General features: G+C 45.0%; 1 protein-coding gene across 3 annotated transcripts; it reads left to right on the top strand.

Annotated features, from left to right (window-relative positions):
• Positions 1-1,264: 1,264 nt before the first annotated feature.
• Positions 1,265-20,492, top strand: caln1 (calneuron 1). Of its 3 annotated transcripts, XM_058080833.2 has the most exons (7): positions 1,265-1,650; positions 1,723-1,859; positions 6,757-6,878; positions 10,901-11,044; positions 11,573-11,685; positions 15,878-16,034; positions 18,528-20,492. In XM_058080833.2, exons 3-7 carry the CDS (start codon positions 6,764-6,766, stop codon positions 18,653-18,655), a joined length of 657 nt encoding a protein of 218 aa, XP_057936816.1. In that variant the 5' UTR covers positions 1,265-1,650; positions 1,723-1,859; positions 6,757-6,763; the 3' UTR covers positions 18,656-20,492. The 3 variants fall into 3 exon arrangements, with proteins under 3 accessions (XP_057936816.1, XP_057936814.1, XP_057936813.2); XM_058080831.2 differs by having other exon boundaries at positions 1,265-1,859; XM_058080830.2 differs by lacking the exons at positions 1,265-1,650; positions 1,723-1,859 and adding an exon at positions 2,606-2,857.
• The last annotated feature ends 531 nt before the right edge of the window (positions 20,493-21,023 follow it).

The following is a 21,023-nucleotide window of genomic DNA, read 5'->3' as shown; positions in this document are numbered from 1 at the left end:
CTATCATGCAGTCCTCAGCTGTCATATGGTCTGTTTGACAAGTCACCACGCCACCAAGAATATTCCCTGCGCCATTTTCACACCTCTTGGCTGCATCAGCCGAAAGTAGCTTGTGGCTAAATGTAGAGCATTAGCATAATGTAAATATCCTGTGTGTGTGGGAGCCTGACCGAATATTTGACGGTAGAAGTCGCACAAAATCGTCACATCGGCAAACTACATGAGAGTGAGTGTCAATGTGTAAAATATGTTTAGCTTTTTCTTTGACTTTTTTTGCACCTGTCCTCAATTGTTAAGATGTTACACCATTAACATGGCTTCACTTTTTTTTTTTTTTTTTTACAATTGAGTGTAAAATCCAACCCGTTTGTGCACTTAAAGGGGAAATATTATGCTAATTTTCAACCATTTGTATTGAGTTGTGGACTATAGAGCAGCTACACATGATAACCTGCACAGAAAGCTTTCTAGATCTTCCATGGATTTCCTACTTCCCACCCAAACGTCTGGTTCATTTATTCATTTATTGTAACCACACACCCCAGCCCGCCCACTCCGCTGTGATTGGTCACACTCCCCAGGACTTCCAGATATGTACAGTAGGTCCCAATCTGCAAGCCATCTAAGGTAGTCCAGTTCACATTGACATCAGTAGAACTTAGAAAAAACTCTCTAAACCCAAACGTGCAACGCCATCCCAAACTTCATTCAGGGCTCACTTCCAAATGCACAAACCTCATTATCTGACGCTTGGGCATCATTTAACATGAGAATACATTTGTAGATCTGAAAAGTGGCCCTTAATGAAGCTTTTGATGGCCGCAGTTGGACCCTGGAGCAGACTATTTCCGTTTCCATGATGTACTATGTCATTTATGATGATGGTCATAATCATGTAGCGTGTGTAGATGTGTGTAGATGTATTTATTTCACACTCCCCATGACTTCCGGATATGTACAGTAGGTCGCAATCTGCAAGCCATATAAGGTAGACATCAGTAGAACTTAGAAAAAACTCTCTAACCCTAAACGTGAATTGCCATCCAAACTTCATTCAGGGCTCACTTCCAAATGCACAAACCTCATTATCTGACGCTTGGGCATCATTTAACATGAGAATACATTTTTAGATCCGAAAAGTGGCCCTTAATGAAGCTTTTGATGGCCGCAGTTTGACCCTGGAGCAGACTATTTCCGTTTCCACAATGTACTATGTCATTTATGCCGATGGTCATAATCACGTAGCGTGTGTAGATGTATTTATTTCTTTGAATGGGTCTGTGAAGTAGATCAGCTCCAATTAAAGGTCCATTTTGGCGCCATTAAAAGACAGTTGGCGGTAAATCGTCAGTGTGCGCGCGAGCAGAAAAGAGATGACAGACTTGAGAATGGAAGGAGTGGACTCTAACGTGTCATTGAAATGTTTCCCAGACAGTAAGGGAGACGTTTGACTTGTCTAAGGTGACATCACGAAGACGGCAGCCAATCAGCGTCCTTATGCGCGACGTTTTGCTCTCGTCTATCATCATCATCCTCCTCCTCCTCCTCTTCCCGCCGCGCGGCACCTGCAAGCGCGCGTCTCTCGTGCACGGACCCTGCCTGAGAGACATTGTCGCCGGAGGACATGTGGCAGTGAGCAGCAAAGATGGAGTAGGAAGCTGACACGAGTTGGACTCTTGTTTGGGAATATTCACCATCATTTTTTTGTTTTCTTTTTAAAAGCAGCCGCTGTGACCCAAATTCGACATGAAGACAAGAGCTGCCTTCTGCGAGTAGAACCACAAGAACTAGCTCAGTCCTCCAGTGGACCACACTGCGGTACCGACTAGTGGACCTGAGTAGAACTGAACACCTCCGAGGTATGTTGTGTCTCACATCACACCTGTTGTTTGGATGAGACTCACTTTGGACCTAGTCTACTCCTGATTGGCGTGATGATGGTTAAGCACAAACATCAAAGACACAATCATCTTCCACCACAAGGTGGCGCTCTACGGGACGGGTTTTTACAGTGTGGACACCCAGAGATGACACACTTTAGGGTCTTTTTCCTAATTTTTTTGATTTGTCTCTCACTGTCTCTGAACCGGAAATGGCTCTGTCCATCTGGAGTTTGTCTCTGTCTCCATCGCTTGTCTGTCTTTCTACCTCTGTCTCTGACTTTATTGTGTCTCCAGTGTGTCTTATTTTTTGGGCTGTCTTGTCTTTGTCTTACCTTTAGTTAGTCTATTTGTAGTCTGCATCTGTTTTAGTTTTGTTTGTGTACCTGCATCAAGTGTCTTTGTGATGCTTTACCTCAAATGTCCCTGTCTTGATGTTGTCTCTCGACTGTGTCAGTCTCATATGTAAATGTGTCTCCTTGCGTCCCTTATGTCTCTGTCTACTTGGAGCCTGTCTCGATGTGTCTTTGTCTCGGTCGTCCCTCTGTGTTGTGTTTGGAGTCTCCCAGTGGGAGCTGGTTGTTGCTCTCCATGTGGAGGAATGTTTGCCGGAGGGGCGGGGGTGCTGTGGATGAGGAGGGAGGGAGTAAGGATGATAATGATGAGGATGCTGCGTACCTGCTGCTCGGGTGCTCAAATATTAACGTCTGGGAGGGAAGCGGCGATGATGTTGCTGCCGTTGAGGCTGGAGCGTCGACTTGAAGCAGCCGTGTGGAGGCTGGGCTGTGACTCAGAGTTCTGATGGAGGAGGGGGCGGCGGCGGCGGCGGCACCGGTGCCCGAGCCTCATCCACTGGCGGGACCGGCGGAGGCTAATGGGGACCTGCCGGGGAAAGCATACCTGAGGGACGGGGGGGCGTCTGCCGGGGATGTTGTCGCTCTGCAGCGTCCCGCTGAGCTGCACCGCATGCCTTGTGGGTAAGAATCCTGCCGTCCTTTGGGATGCCTTGTCAACAGGCGCTTCACGGGTCAGCTTTCAGATCCAGACCGTGGACCATGTGGTGTTTGGTCTGTGACCTTGTGTCTCTATGTGCCTGAACACTGAAAGTACTGCAGTGTTGTCCGCACATGTCTGTGCTGCAGCAAAGAAAGGAAAACTGGACTAGGACTTGTTGTTCAGTGACATGTCGTCTGGCGTCTCTGTCAAAGCCATGTGAGGTCACTCAAGGTCACAGTTGTGAAATTTGGTGGGTGTGTTTAGTTGAAGGGTCCTTTTGAGTCATGCTAAACGCTTGGTGAGGACCAAAAGCGTCCCCTTGTTGTTCCTCTTGTCTCCAAGGAGACTCAGATGGCCACCTGTCCTCCTCCTGCAGCACAACCATTGATCAAAGCGACACATTTGCATCAGTTGCATTTATTTATTTTGTGGATTGACTATTCTGTTGTGGTAGTCAGGAGTTTTCTTGCTGTGTTGATACAGGATCTCCACCTTAGTGAGTCACGCAGTCTCATAACATTACGCACCTTTATTGTGATCTGCAGCATAAAATCAGTACGTTTTAAACATCTTAACTTACTTGGTGGAGGTAACAGACACTTTTTCACTATTTCATCATCAGAATCATCAGAAGAATCATGGAAGCAGCCAAACAGAAATACAGTGGAACAGCATGTTTTTAGGTACATGTTGAAAATCAATGCATTTTCCGATTAGTGTACAATATGGCGTACGTCTTGTCGTGTTATTGATACGCTGTGTCAGAGCAACTGTGGTCTTAAGTAATTTTTATGGCAGAACATCCTTGTTGGCAGTTTGCTAATACGTGGAAACAGGAAGCAAAAGTCGATTTCGTCGCCCGTCTGTGATGCCATTAGCTGTCGGCTCCAACACAGTTACGCCACAAGTCACAAAACACGTTTTTATAGTTTTCCATGCATGAAACAATTCTAAATGCTTATAAAGGATGACCTTCACTGAAGACGTGATTGGTAACAAAGACACATTCTGGCAGCCAGATCAACACAGACACCGCCTTTTGTGTTATTTTTTGAATTCAACAGAGTTCCTCGCCTTTTTAATCAAATGCTGGCACTTGCAACTTTCTTTGCCTCCATTTCGGGTTATTTTTGTAGCCGCAGTTAAAGGAAAAGCAGAAGCTTGAGGTGATAAACGCTACTGAATTCAAGGAGTAACTCATGGCAAAACAGGAAGGTGGTCGCATGGCGGACGAGTGGTTAGCGTGCAGGCCTCACAGCTAGGAGACCCGAGTTTGATTCCACCCTCAGCCATCTCTCTGTCGAGTTTGCATGTTGTCCTCATGTGAGGGTTTTCTCCGGGTACTCCAGTTTCCTCCCACATTCCAAAAACATGCTAGGTTAATTGGCGACTCCAAATTGTCCATAGGTATGAATGTGAGTGTGAATGGTTGTTTGTCTATATGTGCCCTGTGATTGGCTGGCCACCAGTCCAGGGTGTACCCCACCTCTCGCCCATAGACAGCTGGGATAGGCTCCAGCATCCCCTGTGACCCTCGTGAGGAAAAAGCGGTAGAAAATGAATGAATTAATGAAATTGTCCATAGGTATGAATGTGAGTGTGAATGGTTGTTTGTCTACTATATGTGCCCTGTGATTGGCTGGCCACCAGTCCAGGGTGTACCCCGCCTCTCACCCGAAGACAGCTGGGATAGGCTCCAGCACCCACGCGACCCTCGTGAGGATAAGTGGTAGAAAATGAATGAATGAAAAACAGGAAGGTGTTGTCCCTGTTGATCTCGCGGCCACATCATGTCTTTGTCAACAATCACGTCTCCACTGAAGGTAAAAGTAAGCTTAAATTTTCATTTATGTTTTTTTTAGTTATCATTTATATGTATTCATATGCCACTGGTCATTATATTTGTTTGCATTCTACTGACTGAGGGGTTTACCTTTTTGATTACGACTCTGCTGATCGCCTCCATCGCAACTATCCCACATACATACATGTGGTAGCGCCGGATCAGACTGTTTGTTTTTAACAAAAGCCATCATACGAAGGAGGAAGAAGAACGTCCAATCACGTAAGACGTCTCTATTATGCATCCTGGCCGCCTGTCCCTGCAGCTCATCCTCCAGCCTACATCAGCAGATTGCGTGCACACCTGGAAGCCTTTTGAAAGTCACCAAGTGTGTGATTTATTTAAGAGCATCCCTGCTGATGATGTAATGATGTTATCAATGCGTCCTCACCAGGAGACGCCACTCTAACCGTGATGACCATGCATTGTGGGAAATCTAACATGCGACACAAGTGTCTTGAGTGTGTGTGAGCCAGTGATTTGTTATTATGGAATGTCGGGCAACATTCCTCCGCAGAGTTGAGGCCCATGCGGCGTTAAACGGCGTCGTATTTAGATGCTTTTATATGCGACATAAAACATCTTCACGGGTCCTCGGGAGCGCCTGCGGAGCACAGAGAGGTAAATACGGTATTCATAAAGTAAAGAGCAAGCCATCATTATGATGAGATGACTTTATGCTGGTAATAAATTCCATACAGTTGGATCTACAAGTGGTCTCTGGGTTCCGTTACTAGACTGGTTTTGGTGGAAGTCCGAACTCATGCCTAAATGAACTCCAAAGTCAAGTTAAATTACAGTACTAAAAAGGCCTACCTTCTTAGAATATTGTCCAAGTCTCGCCTTCTCCCAGATCTTCTAACAGCGCAGCAAATCCATGACCTAGCATGCATTAGCATTCGGTAATCTTTATCCTAAATGATGGTTGAGCAATTCAGACCAAAAGCACGGCCGATATCGGTGATTGACGTATCTTCTTCCTGGGAGATTTTTATGTTTGTTTTCGCTTCAATGTTGATGGCTTTCCTTTTCTTTGGCGCACCACCATTTGGGAGATGCTATTCATTCATTGATTCATTTTCTACCGCTTATCCTCACAAGGGTTGCGGGGGTGCTGGAGCCTATCCCAGCTGTCTTCGGGCGAGAGCCGGGAGTACACCCTGGACTGGTGGCCAGCCAATCACAGGGCACATATAGACAAACAACCATTCACACTCACATTCATACCTATGGACAATTTGGAGTCGCCAATTAACCTAGCATGTTTTTGGAATGTGGGAGGGAGCCGGAGTAAACCCACGCATGCACGGGGAGAACATGCAAACTCCACATAGAGATGGCCGAGGGTGAAATTGAACCCTGGTCTCCTAGTTGTGAGGTCTAGCGCGTGTAGCGCGTGCTAACCACCGCCGTGCAGCCCTGGAGATACTATCATGAAGTACAAAAAGTTAACAAGTTAGTCTCTTGTTTATGGATCAAAATGAACTTTTTAATTAATTCATGGGAGCATGCTGCAACCAAGAAAACTGATAATCTTGATCTCAAAATGTTGCGATCCTGCGATCTGCCCAGATCTGTTGCCACGGCAATGAGCCCCATCTTTCTCAGGACCACCAACTCCTTCCCAAAGTGGCATGATCTCCTCCTGTATTCATGCTTACACAACACGCGTCCACACGGACAGCTTTCCACTGTGACTTTCCATTTAGTGGATGACCTGTGCTTGCTTTGTTATGGAAGCTCTTGTTTTAGCTCACAACACAAGCACATATTTGGGAGGGAGGGGAGTGGATGCTGTGGCTCAAATCAGTAAAGACTGCAGGGGGGGCATTTCATGACCCATTGAGCTCAGAAAGTCAAGATCTAGTTCATCTGAGTTTCCTTTTCATATGACCCACGCAGCCAGACACCTTCAAACGACCTAACATATCATTTTAGCATTTCCTTTGTTCTGTCCATATGTAAAAATATGTATTAAATATGACCTCGGACCTGTGGCCATGTCCATCGCATGACCTTGTCTTGTCTTCCTGTCAGGGAGAAGATGCCGTTCCATCATGTGACGGCAGGTTTGCTCTACAAGGGGAACTACTTGAGTCGCTCGCTATCAGACAGCGACAGCAACGTGCTGTCCAGCATCTCCGTGGAGGAGCTGGATGGTGAGTCTCACATGGATGCATGAAATCCGTTTCATATCATTCAATTGTGTACTGAATGACTGATAACAATAAGGGAGTCTCCTCATAGCTTTTGTGGCGGTAGCGTGAAGTGTCATCTTCTCATCAAATCCAAAAGAATCTTCTTGCTGTTGGGGGAGAGAAAAGAAAAAAAAAGACTGTTTGCCGCGCAGCTTTAGTCAAGTTCCACTTAACATATTTTCCAGAAGCAGCGACATAGCAGAGCAACCAAACACATCAAAGCCGGAGAGAGAAATATGTGCTGCATACTAATCATCACACACTGACTGCAGTGCCGCACTACACGCACCACTTCACCACCAGCGCAGCTTAATAAAGGAGAATATGGCGCAAAAGCTTGTGGATTTCAGGACTTCAATTGAGAGAAAAATAGTGATTAGATGTTTTTGTAGTTTGTTTGATGATAGTGTGAAGGTTACTATGTTGAACTTTTTTTAAAAGTTATACGAGAGCATGCATCAAGACCGCCCCTGGCCAAAATGGGGCCCTAAGCAGAATTTTATTTGGAAGCACCCAGTCCAATAACAAAATGTTTGTATCGCCGCCAGCAATTCTGGGCCAGATACTAAATAAATAAATAAATTAATAAGCCACATTGGGCCCCTGCCGGGCAGCTGTGGTCTCCGCATCTCTATTTGTGACATTTAGTTAGATTACGCTCACCCCTCCCCTCTCCATTCTTTGAGTTTTGCGGCTTCACTCTATTACGGCTTTTCAGAAATACATTAAGTAAATTAGACTTTTTTCATTCATTCATTTTCTACCGCTTATCCTCACGAGGGTTGTGAGGGTGCTGGAGCCTATTCCAGCTGTCTCCGGGCGAGAGGCGAGGTACACCCTGGACTGGTGGCCAGCCAATCAGAGGGCACATATAGACAAACAACCATTCACACTCACATTCATACCTATGGACAATTTGGAGTCGCCAATTAACCTAGCATGTTTTCTCCGGAGTACCCGGGGACAACCCACGCATGTCACAAGAGAGAACATGCAAACTGGCCGGGGCTGGAATTAAACTCGGGTCTCCTAGCTGTGAGGCCTGCGCGTTAACCGCTCATTCGCCGTGCAGCCTGTCAAATTTAACTTTTTTGTCTAAATTAAGCATTTGTAAGCATAATAATGGCTAAATGACCTAAAACACAAATATAAGGCATTCATGTTCAAAGACGCTATGATGATGTATAGTACTCTGCACTGGTAACTAGGTGGTACAGTAACTAGGTGTGTACATTGTTACATTGATGAGACAATAAGTAAAAAGTAAAAAAAAAGCAAAACAAACCAATGTACAAGGGAAGTCGCATTTTCTGTTATTATATCTACTATATTGGTAAAGTGAGTGACTATAGGGTTGTTATTTCATGTCTGGGTACTCTAATAGTTTTAAATTATATTTAAAAGGTCATGAACAGTTTTTCTATTTTTTCTTTTTGTGTAAAGATTTGGAGCATAACTTTCCCTTTGACACAAATGTAGCCATATATTCATTCGTTCATGTAGAAGTTTCAGATAATGAGGTTTGTGCATTTGGACATGAGCCCTGAAAGAAGTTTAGGATGGCTCAAAATGCTCGATTTCAGAATTTTGTGATGTCACAGAGGAGCAGGGACTTCCTTATATGGGCGTGGCTGTAAGATAAGCTCTCTGCCCTCCCTCAATTTCTGCTCCTCTGTTTACGAAACAAGCTCATCCAGAAGTTATTGTATTTGGTTATTCATTCCCAGCAAGAGAAAAATATTTTCATCTGTCAATGGCATTTCACACAGGACTATATCCGCCAAACTGTTGCTGCAGCCAGAAGCAGCGCACTTTTGCCGGTGCATTAATTGACCCACGCGGCGCCCTCACATCCGGTATCTGAGCTCCTCTGCACCAACGCCGCCTCTGACAGTGTGTCCGACAATGAGCGCTCTTCCTCGGGCAGGCAAGGTTGCCACACGTCCGTGGTCAGGGGTCTCCAGCCAGCAGATCATGAGCTGCCAGTAGTTCCTAAACACTTTTCAATTAGCTCTCCAATAAATTAAAACAGACAGTTTTCAGGGCCGGAAGCACAAATCCAAGGAAATACACCTGGAATTGAGGCATATTCCGGAAGCTCTAGAAAGTTTTCTGTGCGGTTTATTGTGTGTAGCTGCGTAATAGGTCCCAGCCGCAGCTGTACCATTACACCACTCTTATATCTCTTATTCTGCTGCGTGTTGTCATTTCCTGGCCTTTTCCTCATGGCAGAATGCGCCCCCTTTGCCCACCCTTGTGGATTGTAGTGTCATACCCACATCGGATGCTGTAAGGAAGGGCAACCTAACCTTTGGTAGCAGGATGGCCAGGGGGCTCACCTGACGGATTGCAGCAAGTCACTTGCGTCTGCCTGTGAAAAGTAGGAATGCTTTGGTGCCACATTAAGCCGTCAGCTGGAAAATTGCTTGTGCAGAGTGAGGGCGAGAGGCTCCGTCGGTGTTAATACGCTGGCGACACATTAAGTCCTCATTCCACTTCCACTAAGGTGATATCATCAGGGGAGAATGGCTGAAAGGTTGTGGCGGGGTTGACGGAGCGCTGACAAATTAATGCCTCACCTATTTGCTGCTTCCCGTTAGCCGCTGCACATATTTTGTTCTCCGCAGAGTTAGCAGCCACTCTTAGCTTGTGATGGATGTCATCAACTTATGTTATTTTTGTTCAAGTCCTTCCGTGCGCCGTTGGTCGGAGACTGAGAACAATTTACATAAAGATGAGGTGGATCAGAAGGTCAAAGAAGCCAAAATGACACTGGGAAAGTAATCAATGCTGGAAACTGATCTTGTTAACTTCAGGCAGTCATGTGAGACTGATTGCAGGGGTGGTGATGATAGAGAGAGGGAACCTTTCTGTGAGACACCTGTTCAATCATATTATTTACTCCTACAAAGCTCAGGTAGCGAGGCTATCTCCACCTGCTTGAACTAGCGTAACCTTCTTTTCAAAGCACACGCACTTGTGTCAAAGCTGTCGGCCTTATTTCTGAAATGCCCTGTGCACCCACCATTTTCTGTCATTGCAGCTAAACTGTGGAATGTTCTTGCAGCTTTGGTGACGATGGAGGGAGGTGACGCAGGACAAGGTGGGAGGGGTATTAATCCAGGGGATGGATGGAGAATGTAGGAAGGTGATGAAAGACGTGATGTGAGACCACGGGAAGGAAGTGAATGGATATGGAGGATCGTGAAGGACAGATGGGGCTTATTGCACGTACATTTGGCGGCCGCACTTTTGCAGCTTTTGCGCAGCATGATGACGTCATCCAGCTCACAAAATGGACACTCAAGGCTTTAAACCCCAGAATTTCGTCACAGACTTTTATAGACGGTATTGGCTTAAAGGGGACCTATGATGCTTTTCGACTTTTCTGACACATAAATGGAGTTACAATGTTGTATTCTCGTGTTAAACTATGCCAAAGTTTCAGATAATGAGGTTTGCGCATTTGGAAGTGTTCTTTTTTCTAACGCCGGCTCACTGTGATGTCGCAGTGAGCTGAAATCAAATAGGCTATAAAGGTTTTCCTCTCATTCTGTGTGGAAGTGGTACACCTTGGGCTTCTTTGTTCTCCTTTCCCACTCCGATTGAGGCCCTTTCTTAAGTTGACAATAAGTAAATGGGAAAGGCTTACTTACTAGCTCCATAGCTTGCTATGCTAGTGTTGGCCATCTGCGATCCTGTTACTGGGCTATGTGGTGTAAACTAGGGTTGGGAGATACGTATATTTTATGTAACGTTATACCGGTATAGATTTGTCCAATGAAATTCTTCCGAAATGATTTATACCCGTATAAATGATAAAACGTATTACATCGCGAGGTGGCGGATATATACGTAAGATGAATGAAATGCTGTGTGTGAAAATATTTACTCGACAGACCGCTCAATCATGGCAGGAAATCATTATAAACACTGAAGAATCTGCTCCTGTGTCCTGAGTTGACTTCCTGTTTGTGTGGCAGAGATCCGGGAGGCCTTCAAGGTTCTGGATCGGGATGGGAACGGCTTCATATCCAAGCAGGAGCTGGGAATGGCCATGCGTTCTTTGGGGTACATGCCCAGTGAGGTGGAGCTGGCCATCATCATGCAGAGACTGGACATGGATGGTGAGGACACACACACCCAGTTTCTTATTCGGCAGAACCGCAGACAGGTGGCAAGAATGTTGGGTACTTGAAGTTCTGTTGTCTCCACACTCTACTTGTTCTGGTCCAAATTGGAGCGGAAGCATCCATTTGCATCTTTATTTGATAATTCGTAAAAAAGTTCTCGCTGCAGACGGGACCAGCCCTGCTTTTAATTTGAAATGACGAAGGATGGTGTGTTCATGGAACATTTCACATGAGTTCTGATCCGTGCTGCTCGGATCACCGAGCGCAGCAGGATCTCAGCGGGGAGCCGCCCACATGCTGCCGGGCTACAGTACTGATCCGAGTGTGAGAACCAGAACCACATGGAGGACAACAGCAGCCATATTTAGCCATAATAAAAAAAAAAAAAACATTCACGGCTGTTGAGTCCATTGGAGCAGAACTTGGGTGCTGTTCAGGATGGGAACGTTGTTGGTGTAATAGAACATCGACTGTGTTTTCATGGAATAACCCCCTTTAAGAATGTGGGCTGTTATCCTGCAGGTGACGGACAAGTGGACTTTGAGGAGTTCATGACCATCCTCGGACCCAAACTTCTGTCGTCAGAAACCAGAGAAGGTTTCCTGGGAAGCACCATAGACACCATCTTCTGGCAGGTACTGTCTCCTCTTCTTTATAGTATGCTGCTTGGCAGTAAGAATACTTTTATAAGTACTTCAGTACTATGTAGATGAACAAAATGGCATTTCAAATTAAAGCTGCAAGCAGTGTTGAACTGGAGACATCCTACGCATAGCTTCTAGGTGTCGTCTTCATCATATCAACGAAGGAAGGAGCCATAAACGTTCACATTTTTATAGCCAATCATCCAGTTGACCATCAGCATTCATTACCAGGCGAAATTCTAGAAAATGGAAAGATGGACTACTTCAAATGTCCATTTTTGGTGAGAGGGGGCAGGGTGACGAGCACATAAGGAATGATGATTGGCTAAATTGGCCAAGGGTAGAAGCCAATCAGAACCAGACCTCAGGTCAGTGGGTGTTGTTACAAACCTCAACATTCAATGTTGGCGAGTCCGAAGCGGTCTGCGGAGTTAAGTGTCGTTTAGTGTCGTTTTTGTTCATACACCAGACGAAAACGAGGGCAAATTTTCCCGTAGAAAATAATTAGCCTATTCCAGGCACCTGAAAATATGAACAACAAATACATTTTTACAGTTTTAGACATAGAAAAACATTCAACATAATTATAAATTACTTATTATTGATGCCGGCAAAAATTGGTGAATACGTTCAACAAAATTGGAATCAATTGGAAAATTGGGGTGTACGATATTTTTCAAAAAATATCCAATGGTAACTAACTAATGGTAGAACATTGGACATGTATCTCTGTGAAAGATGAGAACAATCTTGGCATGTTCTCCTTCTTCTTTATGTGCCAACCACCACCTGCAGTGGACTGTAGACATTCACATGGGGGTGCTTTTCTTTTGTTAGCACGTAGGCCTGGGTTCCATTCCCTGCTTGGGTTTCTCTGTGTGGAGTTTGCATGTTCTCCCCATGCATGTGTGGGTTTGCTCCGGGTACTCCGGTTTCCTCCCACATTCCAAAAACATGCTAGGTTAATTGGCGACTCCAAATTGTCCATAGGTATGAATGTGAGTGTGAATGGTTGTTTGTCTAGATGTGCCCTGTGATTGGCTGGCCACCAGTCCAGGGTGTACCCCGCCTCTCGCCCAAAGACAGCTGGGATAGGCTCCAGCACCCCTGCGGCGTGGAGGACTTTATATTGTCGCATTTGGTTATACTGTCCACTTGCATCAGGGACAAACAGCTTTGTAATGTGCATTACTGCCACCTTCAGGGCTGGTGTGGGATAGATGCCACATCTTCGTTTTTAGGATTGTTAGGTGTTGGTGGAGGTCCCCTATTGGGCATATTTTCAATAACTAGTAATATTTTGAGCCTCAATTTGATCTTGTTTAGGGCCACAAAAAGCCGAGCACTGCCAGTTGTATTACATTGTCCACCTGGTGACCCATGTGACCTCCTGCTGCCGCATGAAGAGCTTTTTGTGTGGCGTACAGAGCGTTCATGAATCCTCCAGCAGCACCATGGAGACACACCAGCGCACATGCAAATCAGCTAGCACCATTCTAGAACACGCTCCACACATGCTAATGGACCGCGCTGCCGCCGTCTAGCTAGCGGCATTTTATTTGGCATCACACACACACTTTTTCTGGTGTTAGCTTAGTTTCAGTAGCATAACTGTGTTCTGTTAACTTGTATAAACTTGACTCCCCAGCACCTTAAGAGCTGCCCCGGACTTAAAACTCACTACACAGCTGGACTACGAACACCTTTAACTGCTCAGTAAAGCAACAACCTGACCGGCCAATCACATTTGAGCACATTTAAAGGCATCGGGGTGATATGCTAAAGGGGAAAAGGAGCTTTAGCGTGATGATAGAACATTTGTGCAGGAGCAGAGATTATCTTAATTTGAGATAATGTACGAAGGTCATTCACTTTATTGTACTTTAGTGTGTGACTGCAGGCCTTTTGTCTCCTCGTGTATATTTATTCCAACAATAAGCTGACTCGGCTGACTGTCTGTCTCGGAGTATTTTCTTGCCTCTGTTGCCCAAGGGTTTGCTCATGTGGGATTTGGTTTGTTTTCAGGGGGTGTTTTTTTGACTCCAAAATGACTTTTTTACCTTTTTTTTTCATGGGAGAGAGAGTGGAGGAATCTGGATAATACTCAATATTTTTCCATATGCATTCCTGCCCCCTACAGGACTGGAGATTAAGGTCATGGAACGCTATTTACAGTTTTCTCGTTTTAAACGTTATTAACAGCACAACTTATTTCCAGCTTTGTTCCTTGTACGGACACTAGGACAGTAATCTCTTGAGCTTTGAATTTTGTCCAAAATATATGAATTCTGCTATTTTATGGTTGAATACGACCTATTATTAGTCCAGAAATATGCTTATGTTGATGGCTAAATGAAGTAAAATACAAACATAAGGCACTCAGAAGACGCATTCAAAGATGTTCAGATGATATGTAGTATTCTACACTGATCACTGGGTGTCGGCACTGGTACAGTAATATTGGGTGAGACACACAAGCACCAGATGTGATTGTTGGAACAACCAACTTGGTGTCACTTTCCAATGAGGTACACAGAAATACAGTAGTTACTGAGGATTTCATTAAAAACTAATGAGGGTTAGGTAGATTTGTTGTCATTAGCTAATTAGCTAATTTGGTGTACCTTGTTGTAAAGTTACCACAGACTTTTACAGCTGGTATGGATGATCTCACAGCTAAATCTCAACTCTGAATCTGACGTCAATATCCTGTCCGCCCCCCACTTCACTCCCTTAGCATTTACAGCAACAGACACAAGCATGTGACTCTTATTTCCTCTTATTATGTCTACTATATGCTGCACAGCGGTAAAAGTGGTTAGCATGCAGGCCTCACAGCTAAAAGACCTGAGTTCAATTCCACCCTCGGCCATCTCTGTGTGGAGTTTGCATGTTCTCCCCGTTCTCCGGGTACTCCGACTTCCTCCCACATTCCAAAAACATGCTAGGTTAATTGGCGACTCCAAATTGTCAGCTGGGATAGGCTCCACCCCCCCCCCCCTCCCCACCCTGTGAGGATAAGCGATAGAAAATGAATGAATGTCTACTATATTGGGTAATGGGAATGTGAAGGTGACTATAGGGGTGTTATTTCATGTTGGACGGCCTTTGATGAGGCTACAAACTGCATTTTGAAGGTCGTAAACATCTTTTCTATGCTCCAATTATGAAAATGCTCTTGTTTTCATTTGATGGTTTAGTTTACTCGGAACTCCAACACATTTAGACAATTGAACACATCTGAAAAGGAGCGAAAACACAAGCTTTAAATCCATCTTATGAGCATTTTATTGATTTTATGAGCACACACAGCAGTTTAGTTCCAGCAGGATGTAGCGCTGTGTGCATTATTTTTGATGTCGTCGTGTTGTTGGAGTGTAGCGGGTTGTAATGTTTGACGACACTGTTTGATTCAGATTTGAATCAGAGTTCTAGAACAAATGCGGCGTGTTTATCAGGCTCTTCTACGCGGCCGTGTGTGGAATGTTTGTTTGAAGCCTTCGCCCTGCGTCACGGCCTCTCTCTCTCTCTCTCTCTCTCTCTCGGTTTTGCTCTCTCTCTCCTATAAGCATTGACCTGCACACGCGCTGCTAACGAGCAGCATGGCCCTCGGCTTAATGGTCGTAATGATGAATCACTCTGACGCTAATTGGCTATTGATAACTTTGCTCCTCACCTCTGAGATGCTGATGGGTGAAAAAAAGGCGGCGTGATGGACTGTTTCCTCCCAGATAGAGATCACGTGTTCTCTAAAGCGGACACGGGCAGCCAGCTTTTCACACACCAGATGAGAACTCCTGATGCCATGAATGACGGCCAGAATGTTTTTTTTTTTTTTTTTGATGTCATTCCCTCTTTTCACGCTGACTGCCCCCCCCCCCCACCCCCGAGAGCCCCTCCATCACCACCTTGCAGCGTAAAGGTCACTGGCTGCTGGAGGACAGTCGCTGTGCCACAGGAAAATAAATGTTTCATACTTTTCCTCTTATCTGAGGCCACCTGCTCCTCCCCTCAGCCTGGCTGTGATGTCGCCGGGGTTGGGGGGGCAACCAGTTTATTAAGTACAGCAACAATCAGCTCACTGACCTCCCCCTCCCCAAGGACATGGTCCTCACTGGGTCCATTCTAGCGTTCCCACGTTCATCAAGGAGCTATAGTTACATCTGTGAATGTGTGCCCGCAGTTTGACATGCAGAGGATCACACTGGAGGAGCTCAAGCACGTCCTCTTCTACGCCTTCAGGGACCACCTGACCATGAAGGACATTGAGAACATCATCATCAACGAGGAAGAGAGCCTCAAGGAGAACGCCGGAAACTGTCAGACCGAGTTTGAAGGAGGTAAGAGTGAGAGTGTGTGTGTGTGTGTGTGTGTGTGTGTGTGTGTGTGTGTGTGTGCTGTCAGAACATATTTGAGGTTCCTCATCAAATCTCCAGTGGGCAGAGTCGCTGCTCACCTGCTGATTTATTAATTGGAACATGTCGTCACCTGACGGAGGGAGAGGTGAGGATGCTTGCTGGCCCTATAAAAAGACAGGATTCCTCCTCATGTGATCTCACAGATCATCACGCTGTGGTTCTGATCAAGCACAGGGGGGGTGTTGACTCATTTGGGGGCTCGTTGCATCTTTGTATTGCACTTAGAAAATAAACTGTAAATGTTAGTGTTTATCATCTATTAACAAGTGTCAATATGAGGCAAATCTGTTTCCTGAGCCTTTAGTCCTTGAAATCCTTGTGGTGGATTATTAGCACCCAGCATGTGAGTCATCGAAACACTTTTACTGTCATTGATCATAACATCAAACATATACTGTGTAATATATACTGTAAATTCAAGTGTATAGGCCGCTACTTTTTTCTCAAACTTTGAACCCTGCAACTTATACAGCAGTGTGGCTAATGTGCAACTTTGTTCTTTTACTTCAGAACTACCGCTAATCGTTTACTGTGCCGCTCGCCATTCGGTGAGGAAACGGTAGCTCTTTCTTGCGCCCCTAAAAGCCAAACACGAGATATCAGTGCACTCACAACGTGCTTGTCAACCTGTCAGAAGTCTCAACATGTAACACTCTGGCTCACAGTGTCATCTCACAAAGGACACTACAATCATCATACAGCAACTTAACACTCAAACATAGCTAATAAATAAGCAATACAAGTACCAATATGAGTTTAAAATTAAAAAAAAAAACTAATGACAGCTTCCCATTATGCATTTTGGCTCTATGGCTCCTCTGGCTCCCTCTCCCCCAGCAGCCATGCTTTGCTGGGATGAAATGCATGATGGGAAGCCGTAAAGTTTAGTTTTTTATTTTATTTTAAACTGCACGTGGGACAAAGTGGGCAGGCCTCACAGCTAGGAGACCCAAGTTCAATTCCACCCTCGGCCATCTCTGTGTGGAGTTTGCATGTTCTCCCCGTCCATGCGTGGGTTTTCTCCGGGTACTCCGGTTTCCTCCCACATTCCAAAAACATGCTAGGTTAATTGACGACTCCAAATTGTCCATAGGTATGAATGTGAGTGTGAATGGTTGTTTGTCTATATGTGCCCTGTGATTGGCTGGCCACCAGTCCAGGGTGTACCCCGCCTCTCGTACGAAGACAGCTGGGATAGACTCCAGCACCCCCTGTGACCCTCGTGAGGATAAGCGGTAGAAAATGAATGAATGAGCTTGTACTGGAACTTGTGTTGTATACATTTCTTAGCTACCTTTTGAGTGTTAAGTTGCTGTGTGATGATTTTAGCATTTTATATGACACAGTGAGTCAGACTGTTAATGACTAATGACCTCCTATGACCGTCGTATGAGACTTTTGGGGGTGGCAGGAAATTTTGAGGTGTTAATTCTCTAAAGTAGAATGTAAACAAGTTATGATTTTGTTGCAGCTGTGCCACAGGCTATTGTCTCCCAGGGGAAACAAGTTGTAACACACACGTTCCATTTTATTGCTTGACTTAATATGAAATGACTGAGAATATTTATTTCTCTTGGAAATGAAATGTTTCCACGTCCCTCCTGCAATTTGCTGTTTCTGAGTTTGCCTGATGGTAAGTCCGCCCCTCATCCAGCATCATGACGGTAGATGTCGGTCCTGATGAGAGCACTGAGCTGAGTGATGTTCAGCATCATCACCTTCATCTTCTTGTGGACACTTGCGTTTTGGTTGTTCATTCGGTAAAAAATCATGAGAAACGAAGAGAATGCTGCCCTCTGCTGGATGGAACGTGTCATTACATTAACATTGCATCGCTTTACATTACAAAAGTGCCACTCGGAGCTCCTTTCACAAGATAAAAACTCATTCAGGAGAAAATCAATGGAGTGCATGTGCACGCTGAGCATCCACTTCCTCTGCGATGCTCTTCACTGAGAGATGAGGCGGCTTGCCGATCCTTTGTGGACCAGATAAGGCAATGAAGTGGAAATAGACGTACAGGGTCAAACTGTGGCCACCTTGAACGCTTTATTATACGGGGCACATTTAAACATTAAGTGTATCACAGTATTAAACAGGGGTGCCTTTTTCCTGTGAAGGTCGCAGACTGAGAAATCAAAGGCCATTTTGATGTTTTTGTGTATTTTTTTAAAACCATCTTCAACATTTAAGCTTCTTTTGTTTGATTTCATGTCATTTACCAATAAAAACGCACTTTGGACACCCCTGGTCTAAAATGTGAACAACTAAGGAGGCACATTCTGAAAGTTTCCTTTCCAGGTGAGAATTGAAGCTGGAAGTCGCCATTGACGGATTGTTCAGTGCGATGCATTCAAAGAAACATTGTAAAAACTAGCGCTGGCCTGACAGGTGTGCTTGTGTTTTGTTTCTTAGTCCACCCGTCGAAGAAGAACCGTCAGACGTGCGTGAGGAAGAGCCTCATCTGCGCCTTCGCCATGGCCTTCATCATCAGCGTCATGCTCATCGCGGCCAATCAGATGCTGAGGAACGGCATGGAGTAGCCACGCCCACTGTGAGCAGGCGGGGAGGGGGCGGCCAGCACCTGCACGTGCATGCCAGTGGGTGCGGTCACGTCTTCGCCCCCCCCCAGACACACCTTTTAAAAACGCATTTTTTTTTAACTGGGCGACACCTTGTCACTGAGAAGCCAGCATGGAGAGTCCCCGCCCCCTCTGGGGCTGCTCCTCCCCCTTTACTCTGACAGGGACTTCTTTCAAGGGCTGACATTACCCACAATCCTCTGTCCTCTCCTTGATGCAATATCCACCCAGGACGTGCACAGGGAGGAGCGCTTGATTCCGAACCTGGAGAAGTTGACATTGGTCGTCTCCTCTCTGTGGACCACAACACGTGGAAGGACACAACACGTCCAACACGGGACACGACCCAAGCTGCACCTGCCCCATATTGGCACAAGGGATGCTGGGAATTATTCTTTTCTCTTTTTTTTTTTATTTCAACTATAGTTTTGACTCCGGGCTGGAAGCAGGGATCGAACAGTGATCTCTTTGCTACAAGGCCTACTACCCTCCCCCAACTCCACCAAGCATGAATCTTTCCCCGCTTGTCACCATCATGTGACTTTCACTTCACACCACCAACAAGCGTGTTTGGTTGCTGGCCAGGAGACCAAGCGGCAACTTCGGTCTCGTCAATCTGTGCTGCGTGCGCGTGTCTCCACTGCTCACAATCCATGATATTTACGAAGTATTTAAACGTCCATATGAGAAGGTGCACATGATGGTGAAGGAGAACAGACATAGCCATAGATATACTACTATATCACACTATAGGCTATTATTATTCTTGATAATATAAATAATAGTAGCATGTGTTGTTTGCAGCTCCTCACTGTTTGTCGAAGCTGTCCTTCATTCTACAGGCGTTAGATTGACAAAAGATCCTCAACTCAACCCTTAAACAATGTACTTGGTAGAATGGAAAGACTGTCAACACGCGGGAGATCAAAGCGACCGCTAGCACCGTCGTTGGACGCACAAATGACTTCAAGGAGACATTTTAAAACAGGTTTTGTAGGCTTTTACCTTGACGTGTGCGCCCGCTGCCCTTCCTTGGAAGAAGCCACCTGCTGTCTCCGGCCCCGCCCACATTGTGTTACGTGCGTGTTGTTGTGTCACGTGACATGTACTAGTGAAACGAAACACTGTGATGCGCAAGACGTGCGCGCACCGTCTGACGCGTGTGCACGTGGTCCACAAAGCCATACATTGAAAAAAATAGCGCGGACACATACACACGGGCATTATTTGACTCAAACGTGTTCTTAGGTTGGGTCTGGTGCCGTCGAGTGGTTCTGTACGTGCCGGCTAAGGGGACAAGCAGTGACAACAGCGCCATCTGGTGGAGCTCACTGTCAACATGCGCAATCCCGTTTAAGCTGTCAAAGCTAAGCAGCGTCTTTATTTAGAGGAAAATGTACAGAAAACCACAATATTTGTTTTTATCTGAAATGTTGCATTTTTTCTTTTTTTAAATTAACCACCAAAAACGATAATTCACTGTTGTTTTCTTTTTCCAGGAACTTTGTATTTGCAATTGTCACGTGATTCTCTTTGACTTAGTGCACGAGCCCTGCAGAACGGTTGCATGTTTCCTAAAGAAAGACTTTTATTTTTGGAAGGAAGTGTCTCCGGAGTAGCATGGACGCACATGTTTTGTCTTGACACGTCCTCTTACAGTATATTAACCAAGCACACACTAGTAGACACTTTGCATGGACAACACGTATAGACTTGGCATTGTCGTCAGCCTGTAACTACTCACAACGTGTACAAACACCACAGAGCTGATGCAATAAAAGCTTTGTTTTTAAAACGACTCTTTGGGATGCCTTTTTGTCATCTCATTGTCATCTCACATCAATCAAGGGGTCTTATAGCAGGGTGGTCTTTAGCTCGGCAACACCAACAATCATTTCCATTGCTGCCTTTCTCGGGTTTAAATACATAATTCTTACATGTGAACATTTCTGGCTGCCATTTTCAAGAAATTTTTTTTGACTGTTTTGCTCCAACTATTTCCATCTTTCCTGTAAATTTTCATTTTCTTCCTGTAATTATGACTTTATTCCCATCTGATTTGGCCTTTATTGTGACATTATAACTATCCCCAACCTAATTTTACAAACAGTAAAACTTTATTTGTGGTTTTGTTTCTAACATTACAACTTTTTAAAAAATTTTTGGCATTATGCAACTAAAATGTTATTATTTTCATAAAATTATGACCTTTTTTCATTAGATTACCACTCTTTTGTGTCAATATTTTACTTTATTCTTGAAAAATTACTGTTTTTTTTCTTGTTCTATTTTCAGAATGCCATGGGCCCATACAAAACCTTAGCGGTCC

Source organism: Doryrhamphus excisus, linkage group LG8 (assembly GCF_037039965.1).
Source record: "Doryrhamphus excisus strain RoL-2023G ecotype Guam linkage group LG8, RoL_Dexc_Guam_v1.1, whole genome shotgun sequence".
Classification (NCBI taxonomy): domain Eukaryota; kingdom Metazoa; phylum Chordata; class Actinopteri; order Syngnathiformes; family Syngnathidae; genus Doryrhamphus; species Doryrhamphus excisus.
This window is presented reverse-complemented; position numbering and strand designations above follow the sequence as displayed.

What these genes read in the sequence shown, in the direction of transcription:
- caln1 (XM_058080830.2), top strand. Translation starts at nt 2,682, where the DNA reads ATGGAGGAGGGGGCGGCGGCGGCGGCGGCACCGGTGCCCGAGCCTCAT. An exon ending in CTCCGTGGAGGAGCTGGATG is followed by an intron (nt 6,879 to 10,900) that starts GTGAGTCTCACA and finishes TTTGTGTGGCAG; the next exon opens with AGATCCGGGAGGCCTTCAAG. An exon ending in GCAGAGACTGGACATGGATG is followed by an intron (nt 11,045 to 11,572) that starts GTGAGGACACAC and finishes GTTATCCTGCAG; the next exon opens with GTGACGGACAAGTGGACTTT.